Source organism: Malurus melanocephalus, unplaced genomic scaffold (assembly GCF_030028575.1).
Source record: "Malurus melanocephalus ecotype Western Australia unplaced genomic scaffold, MMel_1.1 scaffold_253, whole genome shotgun sequence".
Lineage (NCBI taxonomy): Eukaryota > Metazoa > Chordata > Aves > Passeriformes > Maluridae > Malurus > Malurus melanocephalus.
The window spans coordinates 433,753-458,949 of NW_026623485.1; the positions used below are offsets into that span (position 1 = coordinate 433,753).

The 25,197-nt window shown below is 46.2% G+C and overlaps 1 protein-coding gene across 3 annotated transcripts in view; it reads right to left on the reverse strand.

Annotated features, from left to right (window-relative positions):
* The window catches only part of CAMTA1 (calmodulin binding transcription activator 1), a 233,463-nt gene that overhangs the window by 39,998 nt on the left and 168,268 nt on the right, over positions 1–25,197 (reverse strand). For all 3 annotated transcript variants that reach the window (XM_057375572.1, XM_057375573.1, XM_057375574.1), the window contains 3 exons: positions 15,936–16,089; positions 5,521–5,661; positions 1,398–3,253 (listed from right to left, as the gene is read on the reverse strand). In XM_057375572.1, coding sequence (XP_057231555.1) covers positions 1,398–3,253; positions 5,521–5,661; positions 15,936–16,089 — 2,151 coding nt within the window. The remainder of the gene's footprint in view (positions 1–1,397; positions 3,254–5,520; positions 5,662–15,935; positions 16,090–25,197) is intronic.

Consider the following 25,197-nt stretch of genomic DNA (forward strand, 5'->3'; position numbering starts at 1 on the left):
TCTCACACTAAATAGGTCAAAGAAAAAGGAAAAGCTGTTCAATGTCCTGCATTTGGCAGTGGGTCAGGACATGTACATGACATGATCAGGCTCTGAAACCACCAGATGCAGGAGAACAGTGCTCCTTACCTGGGCAGTAGCAGCGCAGTACCCCTGGCTGAATTAAAGATGCAGGCACTGAGATCTGATCAAACAGACAGCTGTAATTATTGCTGGCTTCCTGCCACGGRCCGGTAATCAGGACTTTTACTCCTCCCTGTGAGGGAAAAAAAGGGAGAAACGCAACCATGACAGGAGACGCCATGGGAATGAGGAGCGCGGTCGAACAGCGACCGGCCCCGGGCCCGCCTCAGCCCCTTCCCTTCCCTTCCCTTCCCCGCGGCCGTGCTGCCCCCGGGCGGCCGCCGCCGGCAGCGACACTGCCGGGCACAGTACAGCACTCCCGGTACCCGCCCCAGCCCGGTGCCCGCCTCAGCCCGGTGCCGCCCCAGCGTGATACTCGCCCCAGCCCTGTGCCCGCCTCAGCCCGGTGCCCGCCTCAGCCCGGTGCCTGCCTCAGGCCGGTGCCTATCCCAGCCCGGTGCCCGCCTCAGGCCGGTGCTGTCCCAGCCTGATACTCGCCTCAGCCCGGTGCCCACCTCAGCCCGGTGCCGGTTTCAGCCCAGGGCCGGTCCCAGCCTCCCGCAGCCCTCCCAATACCGGGCCCGGCCTGCCGAGCTCGGTGAAGGCCGGGAATGCCCGGCATGGCCCCATCACCCTGGCGGGGCCGCTGGGAGCCCGGCCCTGGGCAGCATTGCACACCTCCGTACCAGACAGCGCTCCAGGGCCGGGCTTATGCAAACAAAAAACCCTTGGGGTTTTTTTTTAATTCAAAACAACCTTCTCTTCCCATTCGTGGCTCAAACAGCCTCTGTCCTCATGCATAATGTCACATCAGCAAAGTCTGTGCTGCTGCCATTTTCAACTTTTGGGACGGGCATGTGACTGATTTTGGAAGTCAGAGAGATGGAGGGAAATGCTGAACTCWTTAAGGCAGTGCAGGCCTTGAATTACTCTACTGAGAACATCAATGACAAATTTAAGGAACAGCTCCAGTTTGCAAACTCCTTCTCTGTTGGGCCTAGGTAGCACCATGAAGCTGTCTTGTGTGAAAGACTTTGCTTTCAATGAAACAATACCTTTCTGTTCAGATGCTTCCTAAGTGAAGAAAGGGCCCTGTCAGGATAATGAAGCGCTTAATTAAAATTACACTCAGACATGCAAACGCCCTTGAATGCTCTGACTTGAAGAGAAATATTTTAAAAGGCTTTTCAAAGCTATAACTAAACCCTTCCCTTATTAACAAAGACACGAAAGGTAAAGCAGGAAACATCAGCCAATAAAAGCCCTGGACTTACCTCAGGATAAGACCATTCTGGTGAATAATCTGTCACCATGAACAAGCGCCCACTCTGCTGCAGCAACCCCAAAGTGCCTTGTGCCGCAGCTGCCGAGACCACCTCGGCCACGTGCATGTATGCCATGGTGCTGGCTCCGTTCTCCGTGCTGCTGAGCTGCATGTTGGCTTGCTGAGGGCTGCAGCAAGGAATGCACATCTCGGCCTGGTTGTATGTTGCTCTGTTACTGTCTTCAGGCTGAGACAGTCCAGCACTGTCACTTGACACCAGCTGGTGTCCATAGAGAGCATTGCTCCCACCTTCTACYGATATGAAATCATTAATTAGATCAGAGAACTGGTTGCTGAAGGAGATGTCAAAGTGGTCCAAGTTAAGYTCCATGTTGGAGGAGTTATTTAAGCTAGGATGGGCCACAGGATAGAGTCCTTGTACCATGTTTCCTTGGAGGATAGGGAGGTTGTTCCCRTTCCTGATACCCCCATTGGCCTCAGGCTGCAAGTAGTGTTCTGTGTTGCAGGCTTGAAGATCCCCTGATTTAAGTAGATTTTCATTTCCTTCTGCCTGCTGGGAGGTCTCCATGGGAACTTCAGCTTCTGCAGTCATAGCCTGGAAGTTTGCTTGGAACTGCATGAGCTGGAGAGAAGAGCTGGACTCTATTCTGGTTTCCACTGTGCCATTACAGTTGGAAGTGGTTTGGGASGAGGACTCTGTTTTCACACTGGAGATTCCTAACGTGTTCACAAATGAGCTACTTGTGTCATTCAAATTGTTGTGAGTGTTTTGCTCAAGGGGAAGAGGTTTGCTGGCATCCTGCAGAAAGAAGCTGGGGGAAGGGGTCTGATGGACRTGAGGGCTCTGGACGGTCTGATTGAAGCTGGAAGAATAGTCCTTGTTGGAGTCAATGGCACTGAAATCCATCTGCTCCAGGGTGGTACTTGGGCTCAGACCTCCTCCAGAYGGAAGTAAACCTGAACCAGTACTGAGTGTGAGAGTGTTAGATGCAGAAGTGGAGGAAAATGCTTCTTTGGACATCTGTTGTTCAAAAGATGTGTCCTCGGTTTTAATTTCTTTTGTGAGGGTTGTATTGAAGTTGAAGCTACGTTCTGTTGTGGGTGACTGCCTAATGTTGGTATTGATGCTGTCACTTTTCATACCTCCTCCACCATAAGTCTGCCCTTGCTTGGGATTGTTAAGAAAACAGTCTGGGTCAAAATTCATGGTGGTTTCTGGAATTTTTCTATTTCCTTCTAAAGTTGTGGAGAGCACAAGTTCCTCGGAGACAGTGCTGGGTAGCATCGACAAGCTCTCTGAACTGCCAGTTGTTGGAAAAGCAAATTTGTGTCCATCTGAACTCACAGCAAGTACCAGTCCTTGTGCAGCTGCATCTGAGGACAGAAGGTGTTGATTTGGGCCAGAGGTGGGTGACATGGTGTACACAGCTTCACTGGTGACTTCTGACATAAATACGGTGGCACTTTGTGACAAACTTCCCATAACTGATGCTACAGCCATACTGGACACACCAGTGACAGCTGGGCTATCTGCCATATCTGGGTCGCTGTTTAACCCACTGCTGATGGACACAGGAGAATTCTGGGTCGTGTCAGGGACCTCCACCTGGTTGGTGGAAGAAACCTCAGTGCTGTTTTGATGGAGCAGCACTGGTTTCGCCACTTTGCCGTTTCTCTTCTCCCGGCTGGAGGCCTTGCCATGACTGTGCTCGTTCTTGCCTTCAGAGACATCGTTATTTTGTACCTCTGAATGAGCGCTGTACCCACCTGTCCTTGGTTCAACCTTTGGTGATATGATGCGGTGTTTGGCACTGTTACACTTGTGATGCACACTGCTTCCTGCCCCTGTGCCAGAAAACAACAACATTTGCTGTTCAGTGAATACAAATCAGGACAATGCTAGCTGTGTATCTCATGGCTGTAGTAAGGGACAGCTATATTTATTTATACATGTGTGAGTGTGAGTGAGCACACACATGAGAGAGCAGGACAGACCATGGAAATAAAACAAATTTCTGACCAGTGCCAGAAATACTGGTCCTGTCTAATGCACAGATCCAGTGTGTGCAACAACATCAACCTCACAACAGGCACATGGGCACCCTTACCCCCACCCCAYGTAGCACCTGCCCCCCTTCCTCCCTGCCCTATCAAGCCAGAGGAAATGGTGTCTGYGACAAGTTTCAGAGTTATTTAAATGTGCCCAATCTCACTGCTGTTGTCAGCTGAGGCAGAGGGCCCTGGTCCATCTGCCCCAYGGACAAGACCTCAGCCCCTGGAACACAGATGCTCAGCACTCTACGCTGGCTGATGTCAGGAAGTTTGACAGCCACTCTTGGGGCATGGATGCTGATCAGTAATYTAGAGGTGACAGATGCCACATCATGTCCCTGTCCTTGGCATCACCCTGTGCCTAGACTGTAGCCCACATCTTCCTGTCATCACTGTGTCTTACAGTTGCCATTCAGATTATTAAAGAAGTGACCCATTAGCCATACAAAGCATTCTTGCCCTCCCATAAGGATGGTGATGCACTTCTCTGACTCTCAGCCATTCCTATACTGACAAACAGACATGTTGTACTCTTGAGAGGAGCACAGAGAGCACACAGTCAGCACTGGAGCCACTGAAAAATGTTCAAGCAAGGGCCACCAGAAGGCAATCCTGCATGAATTAAGACAGCCAGCACCTTTGCTGGCCTGACAGAAGGTAACATCATCTGCATTCCTGAGAGCTTGGAGTCAGGCAGGATGAAGTAAACAATTCTGTCTGCAAAGACACCTTAGTCACAAACTCTGGTGCAGGGACTGCTTTTGCTGTTTAAAGAACAGCAGCCTATAAATTTTTGATGTTTATTTCCTTAATTGATTAATTTCCCTAGAATGARGTAAGAACATTAATTACAGAACTTTAACGTGAGTGAAGAGGGGAAGAAGCCTCCTCCCTATAGCTCATGACTACAATTACAAATGCCATCCTCTGGGCAAAATAAAGTATCCATATAGCCACTGCAATTTGCTAAATCTTTTGTTCCTTGCCCTTGAACAGGAACTTTTCTATTATGTACTCAAGATTTGAATGAGGTCACTTAAAGTAGTTCAAGAYAGTGCTTTTGAGACTAAATACAATATTAAATCTCTCTATTCTCCTAGGTATAGAAATGAACAGGAACAAGGGAAAGGCTTTCACACCGCTGTATTTGTGGATGACAGTGAGGAATTGGGAATGTGTGTGTCAATGTGCAAGCCAGTTACAAAACAAAGCAATACTGTTATGTTAAAAAGCACTGAGCAGACTTAGCACAAGACAAAACATCAAAGGGAAGAATAAAAGGATTCGTGTTCAGATCTGCAAGCCTGGATCAAATGCTGAGCCTTAAGGGGTGAATTTTAATCCAAACTCAGGTATTTCAGAGGTCATCATTCCTATATAAGCCTTGATTGTATAATGCAACTGCTCAAGAAAAGAAGCAAAAATAAACCCTTTGAAGCACTGACAACTTTCCTTTATAAGTTTTGCTAAAGACTAGTTAATGTGTCGTATACTTTACTTGACCGAAGTGCTAGGCAGGAGCAGCTTTRAAGCAGATGAGTTGGAAAGTGAATCACTTTGCTTCCCACTGTCTCTGGGAAATGCTAAAACTAAGGATGCTGTTTCTTGCTGCTGTAGTGTCATTCAAAACAAAGTCACCTACTTTAACAGGAAAGAGATCTGTATTTCATGATACCTAAATAAGACCTGTCTTATCCTAGTGATATCTTATAATTAACCACCTGAGCACTTCTCCAAAAAATTGAGCTGCAGAGCAAGGAATTCAGAGGGTGAAGCTGGAAGAACATTAGATTTTGAGGCTTTGGTAACAGAATTTGCACAAGTATAAGAAAATATACCTTTYTGAGCAGGTCATATTTCGAGTGCATTTATTAGAAAGCACTGACCTTTTTCCCAGAAGTTCCAGATGCATCTTTTTATGCTCAAGACTTCTCCTGTCAGCTCTGAGTTCATTGTGTCCCAATGTTCCATGAGACAGCATTTTTAGCACCTCAGTWGCACAAACCCTGCTCCCAGTCTGGGTGAAGCTGAGTCACTCTGTGCCCTCCCGAGGTACTCACCCAAGGTACCAGTGCAGAGACAGTTGTGTGTTCGAGGCTGGGGCTTGGTCTGGTGGCTGTCGAGGATCTGCTGCACGAGCTGTTCCACTGAGAACCCTGAACTGCTGTTGCCATTGCTGCATGTCCACTTGATGCCATGAACTGCAAAGAGAACAGTAAAATTTCCCATCACAAACTGCAAAACCAYGCCAAAACCATCAAAAGCCACTCCAAACGACCAACAGAAATCCATTCCTGCTGCTTTCTGTCAGAATTGAAAGGAGACCTGTAAAAAGCAACAATAATGGTTACTGGTTTATTATTCTCTGCTCCTTGGTATCGACAGGCTTCCAAATACAATTCCTGAATTAGGTATATATAGAGGAAAAATCCCTCAGTAGAGTATCTGGCTCAATTTCAATCTGCTGCTAACAGGGACTGTGCACTGTAGTAACTCTCTGCARTGCTTGGAACCTTCACTGGAAACCCAAAACCAACAAAAGACTTGGTGCCATTGAAGTGAAGTAGTCTAATTCCAAAGAGTGTTTTGGAATCTGTTTCTGTCTAATATGAAAACAAAATCAGCTTCATAGTAAAATCAGCAGCCAAAAATACACCAGGGTAACAGCAAATGCAAGCCTTCTGCCAGGTCTTCATTGTCAGATCCAGGGTGGCAGCAGTGAAGGCTGACTCATTTTTTGGGAGTGACTAACAGACACTGTGTGAGTTCCTCCTCAGACTTGGATGACCTTTTAGCAATTTGGGAAAAYGGACAGGTGGGTGATGTTACAGAACATGTTGCAAACTGAAGCTCTTTTCTTGGGAACTCTCTGRACCCATTAGCTATTTAAATAAGAATGCTAGACTGCATGCAGATACACGATTTGAATAAAGGCTCCCTCTCAGAATATTATAGGTGCAGAATGTCCTATAACTGTGATATTTGCAASCTGACTTACAATGGAAATAGCACTTATAAAATATTTTATCCATAACAACTGACTCAAAGCATCTTCTGTCTCTTTTAATGTGTCTCTAAGCAACTTATATGTGCATATTATTTATTTACCCTATAAATGCAACAGAGCTCATGTGCTGATTTTGGAAAGTGCTGGTAAGTGACAACATAATTTCCAAGGTGTCCTCATGCTGGCAGCTTCTTTTCAGATATGTCTTTACCATAGTCTATCAAGACACATTCCTTGCATGTTGCATTCTAAAATCCTTAACCAGAATATACCAAATCAAACATWAAAGTCCCATGGACTCAGGCTTTGTAGTAAATACACAGATCCCTGCATGGTGAAAGTCCCTGATGTGATGGGGTGAAATCCTGGCAACAGCAGGTTGGGCTGATGCTCCTGTAGAGCCAGAGGCTGGGGCAGAAGCCAAAAGCAGCATCATGCAAGGAGATCAGAAGCAAATGAAGACACATTTGTGACATCTAATGACTGTCGTTCCAGGGGCAGCATATCCTGTGAACAATCTCCTGTTGTCCTCTTTGATGCTGCTCACTGAGTGTGTCAATGCAGCTGGTGGAGCAGAGCTCCTGGATCTGCTCTGTGAAGCAGTTTCATTGCTTTTTTTGTTACCTGTTGCTCTGTTGCTTCATCACCCACTAATGTCACTTTGTCTAACAGCATCTCATYTTGGTCTAGCTTTATATTGCAGAATTCACATTTCTATTGGCCAGGCTGGATAACCTGCAGAAATGCTGTAAATAAGGTTTACAAGTATTCTTCCCCATATCACTACTGAAAGTGCTGCAGATAGTTTAGTAATAAGTCCCTCTATGTTTGTTTGATGACCACATTTATTGTTATTGTACCCAACAGATTCTGCTTTCTAGTACATTCACAGTTTTGAATTTCCTCTTAACWCTCAGTCTCTGTTATTATGTTTAAGTTTAAGTTAGACACACTTGCCACTTCACTACCTCTGCTCACATTCATTTTATTATTTAAGATACATTATTCTGTCACCTGTGATATTATGTCTAATAATAGTGATGTTCAAATAGCAAAAAAATACAAAAAATACATTGTCAGTGAGATTAGAATGCAGTCAGGTATTTTGGACACTTTCAACTGTATGACACAAAAGTTACTGAACTGTAATTATTGTTGAGAAACTTWGCATGAAGTCATTTCTCATTACTTCAGAAACGCCTTGCTAAAAAAGTGAGCTGGTGTCTGTGTTGTTGGGTACAGAAAGTCTCAGTTACAGCAGGATGGCAGCGCTGCTCCCTGCTGCTGCTAAATCCTGGGATGAGCAGAGCATCGTGGGGGCAAGTCTGRGAAGTGAATCATGGCTCAGGGTTTGTGTATTCATGATGATGGTTCCTAAGTCTGAATCAAGCTGTGAGCTGGAAGCTAAGGCATAATGGACAGCTTTATAGCYGGGTACTTAAAGGACCAGGCCTATTATTTTCAGGTCCTTCCAGCATAGCAAAGTCCCATTGAGGATCAATTGCTGCTAAGGAAAGGTCCTTCTCTAGCCTTGCTTCAGCTGATCCTAAAGGGCTCTGGATCCAGCTTCTGTCCACGTGGTGACACTTTTTTTAGTACTTATGTTCCCCGTATGCTATGAAGGTTATAAAATAAAAAACCAGTGAAGGGTGACAGATTGCAAAAAAAAGAATGTCTGGATGCTTAATGCAAATTATCCACTATCTTGGCACATCCAATATGCAGATTTTCTTCCTCCCTCTTTTAAAGAAAGACTCCTGTGTGCCTGGTGAATTGTTAGTACTGAATACCAAACACTATCAAGATGGCTTTTAACATGTCACGCTTGGCTTCCTGACACATAATGAATCAGCAGGAAAGGAGATTTCTATAGGGAAGAAAGTGCATTATGAAAGGAAGGCTAATAAAAAGCATGCACACATACTCTTCCTGGTTCTTAGTGGTTCAAAAAGTGAAACCACTGTAGAACTSTGTTTGATTAAATATAGCCATAATATATGAACACAAAAGAAAAAAAAAAAAAAGTCCGAAGCTTAGCAGAAATTCTGGAAAGGATTTTAATCCGGATTCCTGCTCAGACTTCTGCTGCATTTGCTGATAATTTAAAATGAAAGCTGTGAACTGCTTCAACACTTTCCTCTTCAGTGATAGCATGGAGGGGTCTAAAAGCTGCTGCATTACAGCAGCAACAAATTCCGCCTGCCACACACCCTCTGCACAGTGCCTGCAGCACGAGGCAGYGCAGCCACGCAGAGCTACTGGTGCTTCACTGGGAGCTCAAAGGAGAGAAGTGAGGCTGGGGGAACGTCCACAACTCAGAGTGCTTATGCTGCTCCAATCTCTTTCTGTGAACTTGGGCCCTTACCCTTCTTTTCTTTCTTCCCTTTTGAAGAAAAAGCAACAATAAAAATGACTTTCTGATAGTGGCCCAGCATCTCCTTGTTCATTAGCACTGGCAGGACTTTGACCATCAGGAGCAAAGGGATGAAAGATAATCTGAATTTCCAGCAAAAAGGTAGCTCAGAATCTGAGAGAAGCCTGCACACAGAAACACATGATTGTCCGGGTTTCTTACAACACCCTGCTATTTCTGCCTCCTTCTGCTGCGGGTGGTACTCAGTCCTTCACCATTTCCAGGCCTGCAGTCCTCCTGTCTTGCAGGTATCTTCCTCCTCCCCATCACCTGTCTCATCTTCACTCGAGACCCAACAGCACCATCAGCTCTTTCCCCATTTCCCTCCCTGTGGTTTCTCTACCCTAAGCATAACTTGTCCCTAAAATACTCTTCCACATTTAAATCGGATCATTTCACCCTTTCTGAATGTTCTCAGACATTTCTCTCTGCCACTTCAAACATTTTATAATTCCTGGTTTTGATCCAAAGGCCTCGCTCTTCCATATCACCCTCCAGAACACAGCTTACACATACATGTACAGTGCATGATGAAGCCATTCCCTTTACTTTACATCCTGTTCCTCTGCCCCAATTTGTTACGTCTTTTGTTACTTGGGTACAACAATGAAAGCTCCCTCATGGAACAGATAAGTTGGATAGACTGATAGAGCTGRAAATCTGGAATCATCAAGGTCAGGTTTCTGTTTGCCTCTCTCTCCTGATGTATCTCTACAGCCTGCTGAAAACCTCCGTGTCAGAAGTCCTGCCCTCAGCCACTCCTGACCCACACAAAGTGCTTTAGAAAACCCCAAATTGCTGCTGGGAGTGTGAGCAGGTCCTTTGTCCAACTGCCCACTSCTGCCTCTCTGCCCACATCCTGCTCCACCAAATGTTGACACTGAGAGACGTTTCCATGGCGATGGTCAACTGGAAATGGCAGCCTTGTCCCTTCAATTTTCCCTGTGTTTCTGTTAACAGAAGTAAAGCCCTGCTCTGATTTCTCAGTTTGGCTGAAGGAKATTTCCATTAGATTTATCCTTTCGTACTCAGACACCCACACAGAGTTTAGCTTTGATTTTCCAGCCTTCCATTTCCACTCGTTACTGGTTGTGAAGGACAGGTTTACCTGAGCCTCACTGCTGGGGACAGCAGTGACACCCCCTGAATGYTAATGTCCTGCACGGACTCACCGGGGCATTTTGCTCTGAGCTGTTCTTAAAAGGGATGTCTGTCTTCCAAAGCAGCACTTTTCCTTGAAGGCTTGCTCAGATGCGGTGGGATGCTCACAGGGAGTGGGCAGACGTGCTGTCCAGCGGCCCTTGGAGGGCACCAGCAGGACACSGCTCTTCTGAAGCCGCTCAGAGCGGGGCTCCTGCCCCGATTTACCCGTGTGTGAAATCCAAGGCTGCTCGCACACGGAGCAGCGGAGTGGAAGCCACCTCTCCCGCTGCTCCTGTGCGGTCCTCGCCCTCCTCCGGCTGCGGCTCAAGGGCACCATCACCATCACCGTCACCATCACCATCACCATCACCATCACCATCGCCATCGCCATCCTCCCCCTCCTCCTCTTCCTCCTCCTGCCGAGAGCACCGCGAGCGGCGCCCCGCGACCGCCAGGTGGCGCCAGCGGATAAGGAACGGGACCGGGACCGGGACCGGGACCGGGATCGGGATCAGCGTTGGGATTGGGATTGGGACCGGGACCGGGATCAGCGATGGGATCGGGATCAGTGTTAGGACCGGGATCGGGATCAGCGTTGCGATCGGGACCGGGATCGGGATCAGCGATGGGATCGGGATCGGCACCGGGACCGGCACAGGGATCGGGACCGGGATCGGGACCAGCGTTAGGATCGGGACCGGGTCCGGGATCGGGATCAGCGATGGGATCGGGACGGGGATTGGGATCAGCATTAGAATCGGCACCGGGACCGGGATCGGGATCAAGATGGGATCGGGACCGGCACCGGGACCGGCACCGGGACCGGGATCAGCATTGGGATCGGCACCGGGACTGGGACCGGCACTGGGATCAGCATTGGGATCGGGACCGGGATTGGGATCAGCATTGGGATCGGCACCGGGACCAGCGTTGGGACAGGCACCGGGAGCGGATCAGCATCGGGACCAGCACCGGGATCGGGACCAGCACCGGGATCGGGACCGCGCGTCCCGCTGCCCCGGGTCACATGGAGCCGTCACGGAGCAGTCCTTGGGCCCTTCCCAGGACTCCCAGCCCTTCTTTCCAGGATTCCCAGCCCTTCTTCCCAGAGCTCTTCCCGGCGCTCCCAGCCCTCCGTCCCCAGGCTTTCCCATCTGGGTGGCGCTGCCCGGGAGATGTGGACCGACACCTCTGCAGATGCTCTGCAATTGGGTCTACAGTCACTACAGCCAAGCGTTAACAGGGGACATAAAATACTAAGGAAGAACAGGAAACAAGGCTGGTGCGCTTATAACCTCAGAGAGGATGGGCAATCACTGCATCTGGTTTAATACCCAAGTTTAAGGGGGTGAGGAAACTATTTGGTTTAGGTTTCCTCAAGTTAGTTTCCTTTACTGCTAAYGGTGGGTTCCTACTGGACTGCTCTCAGCACTCTGTGGGATTATTTTCCTTTGGTGTCTCCAAACCCAGCTAAAAGGCACCAGCTGAAACACAGTTCTAATTTTGTCCTTTTGGCAAAGTGGGATTTTCTACAGCAGGTAAAACTCAGCCACAAGGGAAATAATTTTTCCTACAGAGTGGCCCGTACAGGCACGGGAACAAGCTTCCTCTGGGGACAGAAAGAACACCTCAGACCTCGGAGAGGCAAAGTGTAATTCTGGTGTGGAACTCCTGTTTCGAGCTGCACACCTGCAGAAGTGGAAGGGCTGGCAAAGATGAGAAGCCAAGCAGGTGGCTGATGAGCAGGTGGCTGATGCTGCCCATGTGAACAGGGGTACTCAAAGTCCAAGTGGAAGGTGRGATATAAGAATCTATCTAGCACCTTCTATCATGTTCTCTTTTTAATAAAAATTCAGAGTATCGCAGTAAAACTGGATGTCAGCAATAYTAACCCCAATGTCTTTTTAAAGAATCCACGTTGCTTTTTACGTGGTCAGCTGAGCTAAGCTGGCAAGCTTCAGTTCCCTTTGAGGAGCATTTTGGAGCTCTGACAAACTGCTTGGGGAATTGTAAAAATTGTCCCGTGTAGCATTTTTGTACAACTGATCTTTTAAGATKAAATATAACCCCACTCCTTAAACAGATTTACTGAAATTGAATATAAATTCAAGTCAAGATAGAACTCCCAACAACTCAATTCTTCAAACTGCATTAATGCCAATTGCTGCTATTTGAGTTTTGTTCTGAGCTACAGGCATTTGGTGCCTTCTCCAGCGATGACAACACAGGTCAAGGTCACCTCCAGGARGTCTGATGGGTTCACTTACACAAAATTAGGGAATTTGGGGAAAGGAAAGAGCAGCCCATGCCCCCTGACTGATGGGCACAGGCAGAACTTGCAGCTTCCCCAGCTGTGGCTGCGTGCAGGCAGCACAAACAGAAGCCCTCAGTTCCYAGCAGCAGAGGAATGCAAAAAGCTTTTCCTCTGAAAGGATGATAGCTCTTAATTATAGTGGACCTGGAACAAGGATTGCAACGTAGCACCAGCTGTGAGCTTGTAAGTTGTACTTTGCCAGCTGAAGGATGAGAGAGCCAAAAGGGGATGATTTGGAGAAACCCCCAACATGAGCTGGCCCACAATTTGCTGATCATATGGAGTTTATATACAGAATTCTGCTGTGATGGATTCTGCCACTGAATTTGCTTTTACCACCAGATGCCTCTAAGGACATCTGCTAATCTGTTCAGAGAAATCTCAAAGCAAGACTGTAACGGGGCACAAGAGGGGGGGAAATTGAAAGCAACCCAAATTGAGGCTCATTCTTCACACCAGGCATCCTGAAATGACTTACAGGTGTCTCGGACAACATTCCTGCAGAATTTTCATATATTACAGCTATTCACTGTRCACAAATGTCCCCAAAAGTTGCATTCATACCAAAGCAACACACACACACGACAATCCTTTTGATTGAGAAACCCAGCTGAGATGCTCCCAACAGCTGGATTATCTCAGGTCTGCCATCAGTGGAGGTGTCACAGCCTTCCCTGGGGCTCCCTGACCTTGCTGACACCTCTGAGATGAGGGGCCCCTCTCTGCAAGGAGAGAGGAATCATCCTGTGGGAGGTCATGTGTATGAGGCACACACACTTCAGTCTTGAGGACTGACAAAYTGAGGTCTGATAAGCCAAGAGTGATGGTCCAAGGAGGTCAATCAGGGGGTCAGGRACATCCCAGCACGAAGGCAGGTGACAAATAGATGAGAACTAAAGCAAAAATCCAAAGCCTGAAGCATGAAAGCTGAAGTCAGGCTAATTAATTAATTATTTACAGTCTCTACTCAGCTGGAGGTGTTAAGAAAACCTCAAATCCTTAGAGCATCTACAGCATTTACCTTTYGTGGATGTTCAGATGGGTTCATTTCAGTCTCTTAATTAGTTCACACACCAGCTATGTTAGAACAAGTTAATGCTGTTTCCACAAAGCTCTCAGAGCTCTGTGGCCAGTTCAAAAAGGTGTTTTTTTAATCTGTAAGCACCAGTACAAGCACAGTCACAGAARAAGCAAACATTACCCATGCAGCCARCCAAGAAGCTCCCTCTGGGTTCAGAGATGTCTTTCAGGACCAGGCAGAAGCCACATCTCAGTATCCAGAGTTCAGTGYCCTGCTCTGCTCATGGGGGTGATGAGGCTGCTACAGCAGCTCATGACTGTCCCTGATRCTGCTGAAAACTTCCTGAAGCCTGGACTGACTTTGGGATGATGCAGCAGGGAAGGAAGAGGGAGCTGAGTGAATTATGGACGCAAGAAATGTCAACAAACTCCCCGACCATCCCAGCCAGGGTCTCTCTGCATTTCAGGAAAAACAGTTTGATGTATTTGTCTGGCTCAGGCTCCAGGAGYGATGCCGCTCACCCTGCCAGCCATCTGCCACATTGCTTTTAGTTCTCCAGGCACACATGGCCAAGAGAACATGCTCTCACACCACTGCTGCCACACCATTGACTGTGCTACCCTCAATCCTGAGAGAAAAGCTTTGATACCTGACAGAGGTCAACAGCTTTAAAACCTGACTCCAGCCTGGRCTGAGTAGGACTTGAACAAACAGTCACGAGTCAAGAGCTGGACACTGGCACCAACCTTTGACCAGGAGGAAGCATTTTCACCAAAGGCACAACTGGTATCAGCTTCTCTGCCCTAATCCTGAATGACATCAGTGATCTGAAACAAAAATCTCCCTGCAGGTACAGAGGCCTTGCACCTCCACACACACCCCGGCTGTAATCATCACCAACTCCCCTTAAATGTGACATTCTTACRGAAAACAGAAACCAAGGAAACAAAAGAATCAACAAAAACCCCACACAGCTTCCAAGTCCAGAGGAATAAAACACAACAAACCCCAACACAGAACAGGTAAAAGGGTGAGACTGTCACTGCACCAGTGACACCACGCACAACGGCTTTGATTAAGCCGTTGACAAATCTGCTTTAGGGCAGAGAAATTTGGAAACATCAGGCAATCAAACTGTGAAGTCTGTGAAAGAATGTGATTAATGCAAAAATGTGATGAAACTAATGTGCTTGGCTCCAGAATTTCATGGCACACCCTATACTGGAACCAAATCTGATGGCTTCTTGGCGAGCAGTGCCCCTCTGCGTTCCCCGAACACGGTTATCCGTGTCCTCTTTGTTTTCTAGGTCTGATCAGAATCCAAAGCTTTTATTGTAGTTGCATTTCTAAGGATGTGTTTCCCAGGATATGTACCCATAAACAGAGACGTGTACATGCATATATACTCTGAATAATTGCGCAGAATTTCACTCTTCCCTCCTGAGACATAAAAGAGCCAAGTGTTATTAAATTTACGGCGAGTTCGTTGTAGTTTTCACATAATTTTCTTGATGCACTGCAGATTTTTTAACAGGCTGCTGCTCCCTTTCCTGTTTAATGTAAAGRTACTTGTCCAGTCTCAGCTACACCAACATCCTAGTTTTCTGTCCAAGTTTATCAGCTCCAGGGGCAAATGTGTCATTTTCTCTATTCCCTTCTGCCCTCCAGCTTTGTGTGGWAAAGAAATCCATGGGTTTGCACAGTTCAGGATGCAACAAAGGACTGCAAACTCCRATTACCAACGCTGCAGACAGCACGAGGCTGATCTTTCACGGATGGCAGGGACACATCAGGATGCACTCTGTGGCTGTGACCTCCAATTACAGGAGGCTGGGCATGACACCAGCATCCAGGCATGAGCAGGGGGCAGGGACACAAACAGACCTGGCATTTGTTGACTCAGATTTGGTATCGTGGCCCCTGCAGTTAATTTTCTCTTTGTTACAGATCCACTTTATGTCTAATTTTTCTTTCATTGCAAAAAGATGTTTGTGTGCATATTGGAATGTGCTCTCCRGGGAAAATCACAATATAACTGTGATGCAAACGAAAATATTATACACCAAGGCAGATGCAGAGGGTTCAAAGAACTGCCTGTCTGAGGGCACATTTCCCCATTACTCTGCACACCTAAGCATCCTTCTCGTTAGGCTGCAAAGTTCAGAGCTGTAGGAAATTCTGTCCAACTCAAAACACTCAGTTCCATGGGGCCACCTTACTCTGGCTACCCAAACATGGAATGTTTGGGAAGAAAAACATTCTTCCCAATGGGGAATCCACCTGCCAATACTGCACAGGCTCTCTGTCAGTGAGCAGGWGCCTCCAAACAGCCCCAGAACATGAAAAAACATTGGCACAATTTTTCCCCAGTGTGCAGAGGGGACCTCTTTGGGGACAGTCTGGTCAGCTCTCATACCATGCATCCCAGAAGCATTCCATACTGGGGAGACAGTGAATGCAGATGCAAGCTGAGCTGGATGGTGACAAATGACTCCTTCACAGGCATAGTGGCTGGCTGTGAGAGAAACAAAACTCAAAATACACAGCAAAGAAGCAAAACCAGCTGCAGATACTCACACATGGGTTTGAGCTGCCCGATGAGCTCCTCTTTTGTCCAYTTTGCCCATTCCTTCTTGTCGGTGTTTATTGAGCACAGGATGGGGCCGCACGGTTTGCCGCAGTCCTCGATGGCTGGGACGTTCAGGTAGTGCACCAACACAATGTCTGGGTTCTGCAGGGACACCAGAGCAAGAGTTACACCATGGGGGCCAGTGCTCTCTGCCTTTATCTTCCTCATTAAAACTGTGACAGAAAGCATCATGATCATACCCCAGAACGTGACGGATTTCCCCGAGATCAGAGCCATTCTTTGAAAGAGGTGGAATAAAATGGGGCCTGACAGTTTGCACRTGGCTTCCCCCACCCTGAGGACCCTCTTCTTGCAACTCCATTTTTATGCTCAGCATGAACCTCTTTTCTGGCCCTTGCAACACTGAATCCCTAAAAGAACCCTGCAAACAGCACTTAGAACAAACACCACATGATATACTTTGGTTCAAGGGACCTTTGGTTCATTTGAGACAAAGCTTCCATCAGTTCTGGTCYGTATTAGTCTATTCTGAATATACAGAAAGTCATCAGAGAACATCAGGAACAGCCACGCTCTCCATACAGTGACAGGAAAAGGGAGGGAAGAGCCAAAGAGGCTTATGAACAGAATCACAGAGCACCCCAAAGGCTCTTTACAGACAAGCCTGGAATTCCTTGTCTTTTGAAGATGTTTTTGCTTTGCAAGCTCTTTTATAAGTTGGGACTAAAAGAGCCCTTTGCAGAAGGACAGAGAGGTGCTGGCTCCCACAGGCTGACCCTACAGCAGATCCCACAGTGAATCCTGCTCCTCTCCCTCCSATGGGACTGGAAAAGGGACCCTGCTCTGACACCTGGAGCAGGAGCTGAGCTCTGTTACCACCCTGTGAGTAAATAAATCATCACAACAACAGCAACAGCAACAACTCTGCCAGTTCCCCAACAGCATCCCAKGGAGATTGTTCAACAGATAATAACAAGATTGAGGAGATGATTTCTTTCCCTTAAGTCATTTACTCCTAAATTCGCAAACTTTAATGACTGCTTTGGAATTATTTATAAAAATAAATAGGATAATGGTGTAATTAAAACTCTAATGTTTCATTAATGCTGTTAGAGCCCTGTTCTGAGGGGGAGCAGGAACACAACCCATCATCTGCTTGCAAAGGTTGTGCTGATGGAAGCATTTTGCTCATAAAGCAGGAGAGAGCTGGAGCAGCACAGGGACAGGACACAGCAGGACATGTGCACCAGGGAGACCTGTGAAAGGGAATTTCTGATGGGCAAAACACAGTGTGCCCGAAGCTGCACCCAGGGTGGCACTCAGCATTGGGCACAGGGTGACTGTGACCCTCTTGGGCACCCCACACACACAGGGAGCACCCTGCACATCCCCAAATTGGGGAGGTTGGTCACATCTCCCAGCTCCTCCAGGCTGGCTAAGAAGTTGCTGGAAGCAGGGAGGCCACTGGTGCCCATGTATGTGATGTTTTAGGATTTTAGCKTCTATATTTTTCATGTATCTGTAATCCTGTAATTCTTTACACTGCTAAGCTCCTGTTCTCCCATTTTTAGACAAAACAATTCCTCTCCAGGCCCAAAATTCAAAGACACCTCACTGTCCCAGGCCCCAAGAGATGGAAATAATAGTGAATTGGAGGGAGCCAACTTGGAGTAAATGACTTCATTACCTGAAGCTGTAATTGAAGATGATTAAGCCTCAATGTGCAAATGGACAAAACTGATAAAGAAAAAACTTTATAAACTTTATAAAACTGCTCACAGGTTTATAAAAAACCTGTGAGCCATTGTCCATTCTGGGTGTAGCACCTGGGTGAGCCAGGACGGCCCTGAATGTACCCGAAGGCTCTTCAATAAATAGAATTGCTTTTTATTCTCTTAATTTTGTCTAGCCTCTGTTTTAGGTAAGCCAGATTTAGGCATCATACAGCACCATAACATGCAGAGCATCCCCTCAGTAATCAGATATATCTCTCTGACTGGAGAAGAAGCAATTTTAAGTTAGGAGACATGCAAGCAGGAACTTGCATTTTTCCCCTCCATGGATAGAACTGCAAGCAGGGGATTCTCAGTGAAGATTCTCTGAGAAAGCAGTATCAAATTCTTGCAGCCTGTGCTAAAAGAGTTGTACTGCACAGGGAAGAGGCAAAGAAATCTTGTAAGGAACAGCTAACAATTTATTTCAGAGCAGTTTTGGAAAAGTGCTAAAGCAAAGAAAATAGTTGGCTCTTCTATTCCTGAAATTCTACTGGAGACAAAACAGCTGGACCTTTTGTGTACAACTGTGACATGTTCAAAACCTTCCTTTTCACAGGGCACTTCTGCCCCAAAGGACATGGAAAATCATCACATCCTCCCCTTGAAGGGGAGGTCTGAAACATCACAACCCTCGAGCATAATTCAGGAGAGGTTCAGATAGTAAAAATGATTACCCATACACCCAAACAGTCTCCATCAGCTAATTTAACATAATTAGTGATCTAGATGATGAAGTAATAAAAAGTAATATGCTTCAGAGATTTCATGTAAATACACCTCTCAGGGAAGTTTCAAAGAAGGGAGTGAGGACACCACTGTGCCTTGTCACCAACCAGGTCAGGATTATGGAATGTCCTGGTTTCAGTGCAGCCCAAGCAAGAGGACCAGCACTGGAATTTGTACTTTTTATACATAAAAGCATATAAAATAAACACAAACCAAACAGGTTTGTTCCTTATGCCTATGTCTCAAAGTTGACCTCAGACAGACAAATCTCACCAATGCCAATCTATTTGGTGAACTGAAATGTTTTGACACAAATGAAGAGTATATATATGTTTTAGGAGACTCATGATCAGCAGCAAATCATTGTTTGTGGTGATCTTCTCCTGCCTCCTCATTCTGGCACAAGAAATGCCTCCACTGCTGCTGGGGGGGTGAGCAGGAGATGGTGCAACAAGTGGTTAAACACAAAAACTCGCTGGTTTTGATGAAGAAAAATGCAACTGCAACATCTGTCTGACTCTTGTTTGAAGCTTCATCAGCACTAAGTGGTCAATAAATCAGACTGGCATGGYGTTACATTTCTTCCATGGCTTAACCATTAATCTAATGCCAGTTCTCATGACAAATGAAGGAGAAAAACTGTGTGATGGTGAAAGTGTACACACTACCCAGAAAGTAGTGTGTTATGTATTTGTGCCTTTTTCATCAGATATCCCAGGCTCTGGTCTCAAACCTTTGAAAATCCAGAGGAAACCCTCCAGAAAGACACAGATGATGGCACACAATGGTGCTGCACCCCTCTGTCCCCTTCCTCTGCTGCCCAGCACACACCATGGAAATTATCTGACTAAAACAGGGACTGTTTGTTCCACCATCCTGCTCCATGTGGGGATTTTCCACAGAAGCAGAAACACAAAACTGGAATGGTTCTGGCAGGTGGGGAGACATGGGCAGAGCAGTGCTGGGGTGAAGGAATAGGCAGCTCCTCCAGAGCTCCATGATGGCTCAGCCACAATGGAAATGCTCCTTTCATTACAGAAACCACCTTTTGCTTCCTTTTCACTTCCCAGAGTCAGTCCCCTCCGATGGGAAGGCTCCCTTCTCAGGGAGAATAATCACAAAAAACTTCTGAATTTCCAAAGCATGCTGGTTTGGTTCTCTTCTACTATTTCTTTTTCTTTTAAAAGCAAAAATCAAAAGCCATTTCTGGCCAGCTTCCAGGTGCTCTTCAGCTGCTCAAGCCAAGGCAATCAGCTCAAGGCAAAATCTCACTGGCAGGGGCTCCCAAATCACCGATGACCACAGCTGAAGATAATTTTATTTGGAAAAATACCTCTGAGCTGAAAGTTTTGCATTTTTACTCCCTGCTGGAAGGATGAAAGGAAGTAAATCATCCTCAGGGGTGATGAGCATCAGTGAGTTTAATCTCAGCCAAGGAATTAGCCCCAAATGCAGCCATTTGCCCAGGCTGGTGCTGGACACCTGTGATGGTTCTGCTGTGACAAACCTGTGGAGTTTTACATGTGGTGAAACCAGTTCCATCTCTAATGGCTACACCATGAAGCAGAAAGGAGCAGAGAGCTCCTGTGGGGTGCAGAGGCAGATCCTGTGCCCCCCTCCCTCCCAGTTCACCCCCAAAATTACAACACCTTTTTTATTTTCCAGGAAATAAAATKAATTTATTATTTTCAGCTGTTCCTTCACTATGTTTATTTTGTGTGCCTCAAACAATCCAAAAGGCTGAAAAGGAATCTCAGCTTCATTGGAAGATAATTCCCATCCATTGCTGTAGGGTGACAAGATTAATATTTTACAGATTATCACCCCCCAAAAAAATAATATAAAGAGGTTTCTGTGGTTTTGAGGGGCTGCCATTACATGAAGCTCCAGTACCCACAGGTAACTCAGGGACAGCTGCTGGGAGTGCCTGTGTATCATCTACACGTTATCTGAAAATCAAACCAGGGAATGAAACTATTTCCAGACACATGGATGACAAAATCTTCTACTATTTATAGCAGTGTCTTTCTGSAGGGTTTCCTCTGGATTTTCAAAGGTTTGAGACCAGAGCCTGGGATATCTGAAGAAAAAGGCACAAATACATAACACAGGCATAGAAGTAATGGAATTTTTTCAGAGACCAAATGCTAGCTTTGAGCAAGATTATCGGTTTGAATCCCAGCAATTTCTTTATCCTTGAACTAATTTCTAATTGAGGTCATGCTATGGAAGGCAACCTGGTGGCTGACGCCTTGGAATATATTAATCTTCCACACTAACTGTGAAAACAAAAAAAAAATCCACTGCCTTTGAGCGCACAACCTACTGCCTTAATTTATCTAGAGCTGGGCATGTTTAATTAGGGAGAACGAGACAATTAYCAGAGACACAGCACAGCCCTGGCACCCGAGCTGGAGCACAGGGAAGGGAGTGGGACCCCAGAGCCAGACACAAAAGCAGTTGTTGTGCTGCAGAGCAGGATTCTTTCTGCTGGAAAATCCCTTCCAGCCAGCACAGCACCTTGAATTAACCTTGTCCCCATGGTTCTAGTGACAAAAGAGCTGCTGGAACTTCTGGCCCTGCCACAACTTCCTCAGGACRAGAGGATGCTTGGAGTAATTTGGGCAAAGAGACTTCGGTGCAGATGTGGTTTTAATTGCAGTGAAATCAGCATCCTGAGACACTTTTGCTCAGGATTTGGGGTCAGCTCTCCCTGTCCTTGCCTGGTACAGGAGCTTTGGGTCCCTTTGGGTCACCCCCACCCCTCTTCTCACCATCACCACATCCCAGCTGTGCCTCCGTCTCAAGATTTATAAKCTTTGAATACAACACTTGTATCCAAAGGTCAGCCAGCCCACAACTCCAACACAGAGTCATTTTCCCACTTTCTCAGCCCTTTTTTTTTTGAGGTTTTTTGTTTAAGTTCAGTATTTTTTGAGACAAGAGACTGGCTACAAGGCAATACAGCTCCACATAATGCAAATATGAAAGGCACGGAAAGCAAAAAATTATTCTGAGATTACGAGATTTCCTCCTACTGTTTTAAAGAGAATCAAGATTTAATTTAACTGTATATTTTATAACATGTTCCCCAGTGCCTCTTCAATGCCTTGGTAAGGGCACAGCACACAGAGCAGTGTGGGCATCATSAGGCAGCATTTCAATAGCATGAGCAGCAAAGTAACAGAGTTTTAATACAGAACAAACACCAAACMCTCACTAATACATCATCAAATCGGATACATTTGAAGGTATTTTATATAGAAAGAGCTGCCTCCAAATACTCCTGAGGATCATGTTTACTTAACATACACTTTGAAAGACACAGAGAAATAACAGGCAGTAATTCCTGGCCTCCAAAGTTCCAACAAAAATTGATTTCTGAGATGYTTTTTATCTCTCATAGCAATACCTCCAGTGCTAGTAAAAGGTGTAATGGAAGGATGATGCTGCACAACCAGAAACATGCAGCAAAATAAAACAAAAGGCACTTCTCTCTCTCACACAGGTATTATTCTTCTGGACAATGGAAATTTCTTTTCATGTGTGTCACCTCTCCCAGCTGGAAGCTTTAACTCACACAGGCAGCTGACAGGGATAAGATAATCCTGCCTTGAGCTGGGACTGTTTTTGTTTATCTAGAAACACGCAGGGAGCTTTGGTGCTGACACACAAGTCCCAGGGATGGAGATGCAGAAGGGAAATCTCCTGTCCTATTTATTGCTCTAAAGACCATGAAAGTGGTTCCCTGGGAAGGTCTGAGGAGACCTGAGACCTGAGTCTGTGGCACCTGAGMACTCGTGGTGGTGGCACTGCCCAGCACAGCCTGGCTCCCACCCACATCTCCAAAGGATTTTCCCTGAGAACCAGTGGACTCCAGGCTGCCACCCACAGAGCAAGGCTCTTTTTCAAACCCAAGGTTTTTAGTGTTTGTCTGGATTCTTGAAAGRCCAGCCCAAGACTTTCACAGCTTTGAGAGGAAGTGCTGGGGCAGCTGACTCAGTTAACAGCATTCTACAGCTGTGCCATTGCTTGTGGATAAAAGCATAACCATGAATAAAGCAAGCAGAGAAAACTTGGAGAAAGCAACCTGTCCTTCTCCAGCTTGCTCAGAGACACTCCTTTTAACACCCCCACTCTGGAAAAGTGTGAAACACAAGCACCAGCTGCATCTAACCCAGCCAGTGCATCCAGCACCGACAGGGAGACAGATTTGCCATGGAAATCACCCAGGCATCTCCTCCTCCTCCCTGTCACTTGCTCTCTGCAGTTTTACAATTCATTCTGCAAAAGCCTTGAGGATTTTCAAACAATAGCGCTGAGGGCAAAGCAAAGGTTTCTTTGGGTTTGAACTCCTCTGAGATASTCTTCCTGACAAATGAGGCTTATTATAGCACACACATCTCTTGCTAGACTCAGATTCTGCTACTCCAGCTCCCCACCTTTGAAGAATTACATTTGCATGGTGCCTCTGTGTTTTCTTATGTTAAATGTGAATATTGCAACCATTTCTGGAATAGTGGAATTTCTTCTGCAAGGAAGGTGGTGCAGAGGAGAACATCAAAGCCACCTGCTATTTCAGTGTCCTACACTTGAATTGTGCTTTTCATTTTCATAACATCTCMAAAAAATTGCTAACTGACACAGCCCAATTTATACATTGGGATTACTCAATTTAACAGCAAAACACAGCTCTTGATAGGGCAACACAAAGCAAATGCTTGACTGCCCACAAAGCATCAGTGAGGAACCTCTGGCCACCAAAACTGCAGATGTGGAGCAGAGTTCTGCCCTGTAACTGCATGAACACTGTGAAATCGTGTTATGCTGCCCATGCACACACGGGCAAAGTCCCAACAAATCACAGACACCAATGTAAATATTGAGGTACTGCTTGTGCTCTAATAGTGCTGCTCTCTTTGCAGGCTGCTGCTCTGTAAAAGATTTGCTACTGCATTTGGACTATTTTTCCCTAACAAGTGTGAGCCAGAGATCCCTCAGCTGACATTTGTGAGGATTCTTTATTTTTTTTTCATTCTGAAGTACAGAGTCTCTTCTCCCTCTTTCTGTTTTTATTGCAACCTTTACATGGGAATTCTGTCATTGCATTTCAAACGAGCTGAGGCAGAGCTCAGCTCAGAACACTTCCATCCCCATCACTGGCCAGAAATGCCAGCATTATAAATCATGCCCCAAGTGGCTTCTGCCCTTTCCCAGCTCACCCAAGCCAGAGATACAATAATAGTTGGTCTGAAATAAGAAGAAATTTTAATTTCAAAGCTCCACTGACATTCACCAAGTGCTTTCAAAGTTTCTATCAACAAAATGCACTGCTTTCACTTCTGGTTGGAATAAAGATGGTGCAAGTTTTTCTCTCAAGCTGATGGCCTAGTTTGCCTCAATAACACTATTATCTGTTAAATATTAATGCATTTCTGTGAATTAAGAACAATTCTATGTGCACCTCCAGATTCTTCACTGTTAACTTTTTAAATTGGTATTGTTGTAGGTGGACCAAGTAACAGAAAGCTGACATTTCSAAATACCAGACAAGAAAAGCCCAGGAGAATGCACTGAGAGCTCATGATAAGCTTTCCCTCCAGAGACACGCTGTCCTTCAGCGCTGCTCCTAAAGCCTCACCAAGCTAGTGTTGTACATACAAAACTGATTTTACATCATTTGGAAGAGGATTGCTCTCCCCACAGCAGAGGCACAGTGGACTGAGGATGTAACCAAGGGTTGGGAAATCTGCACAAGGGAGCAGAACAGCAGCTCAGCATTTGACAGGGTGCCACAGACTGTCAGTGCCACACACCCCACTGACCCAGCAGGAAGGTGACAACAGCTCAAGGTGCTCACTAACCCTGACCCATTTCCCCACAGACACAGCACAGAGGCACAGAGCTCYGGGTGCCTGGAAAGGAGCACGTGTGAGCCTGATGGCAGCCTGCAGAAACAGCAGATAAATGCTATTTAATGTTCCATGCAGCCTATATAGTACGTGGTAAGCCAACAAGTCCTTTCTAYTTCTATCCTTTGCTCTTGCTCCGAGGGCTCTATCATTTATAGCTTCTTTAAATTTGTTACTTTTGATATCAGTGACTGGTAATACAATTCCCGGAGGAATAACATCAATAACCTTCAAAACACTTTCATAATGTTGCCTTTGATAGTCTTGCAACACGTTTGYTCTTATGGCAAAACCCTTATGACACTGCCATACAGCACAGAGGTTATTCACTGCAGGTTCTGYTGTGTCTGGATAACCCTTCCAGACATGAGTAACCCCAGTGCCAGGGAATCCAAAATTCTCCTCTGGTATGTATTTTGGAGTCCAACTTTATTTTGAATTGAATGTGAGGACTCTGAGAGATGAGAGAGTCCAAACAAAAGATGCACAGAAGTCAGCACCCTAGGGTTGTGTCCAAAGGCAGGGATGGGAAGGTACCAGGTGCCCCAAAACACCCCAAAATGCCACGTCAAGGACATGCCAGCCTCCCTCCATCCTCCCTACAGCTGCTGGCTGTGACTCTTGAGCCATGGTGTCCTAAAAGGGATCCACAGCAGCCAGCTGGGAACTGAGGCAGCACTTAAACTGGAAACATCAAATCCTAAAGCAAGTAAAAAGGAGTATCAGATTTGAATTTTTTCTGAACTGCAAGAAACAGATTACTAGACAACCTTCTTTCTTCTTCACTACCCCTCAGAGGTCTCAAATTCCCCCATACACTGGGATTAACAAACAGG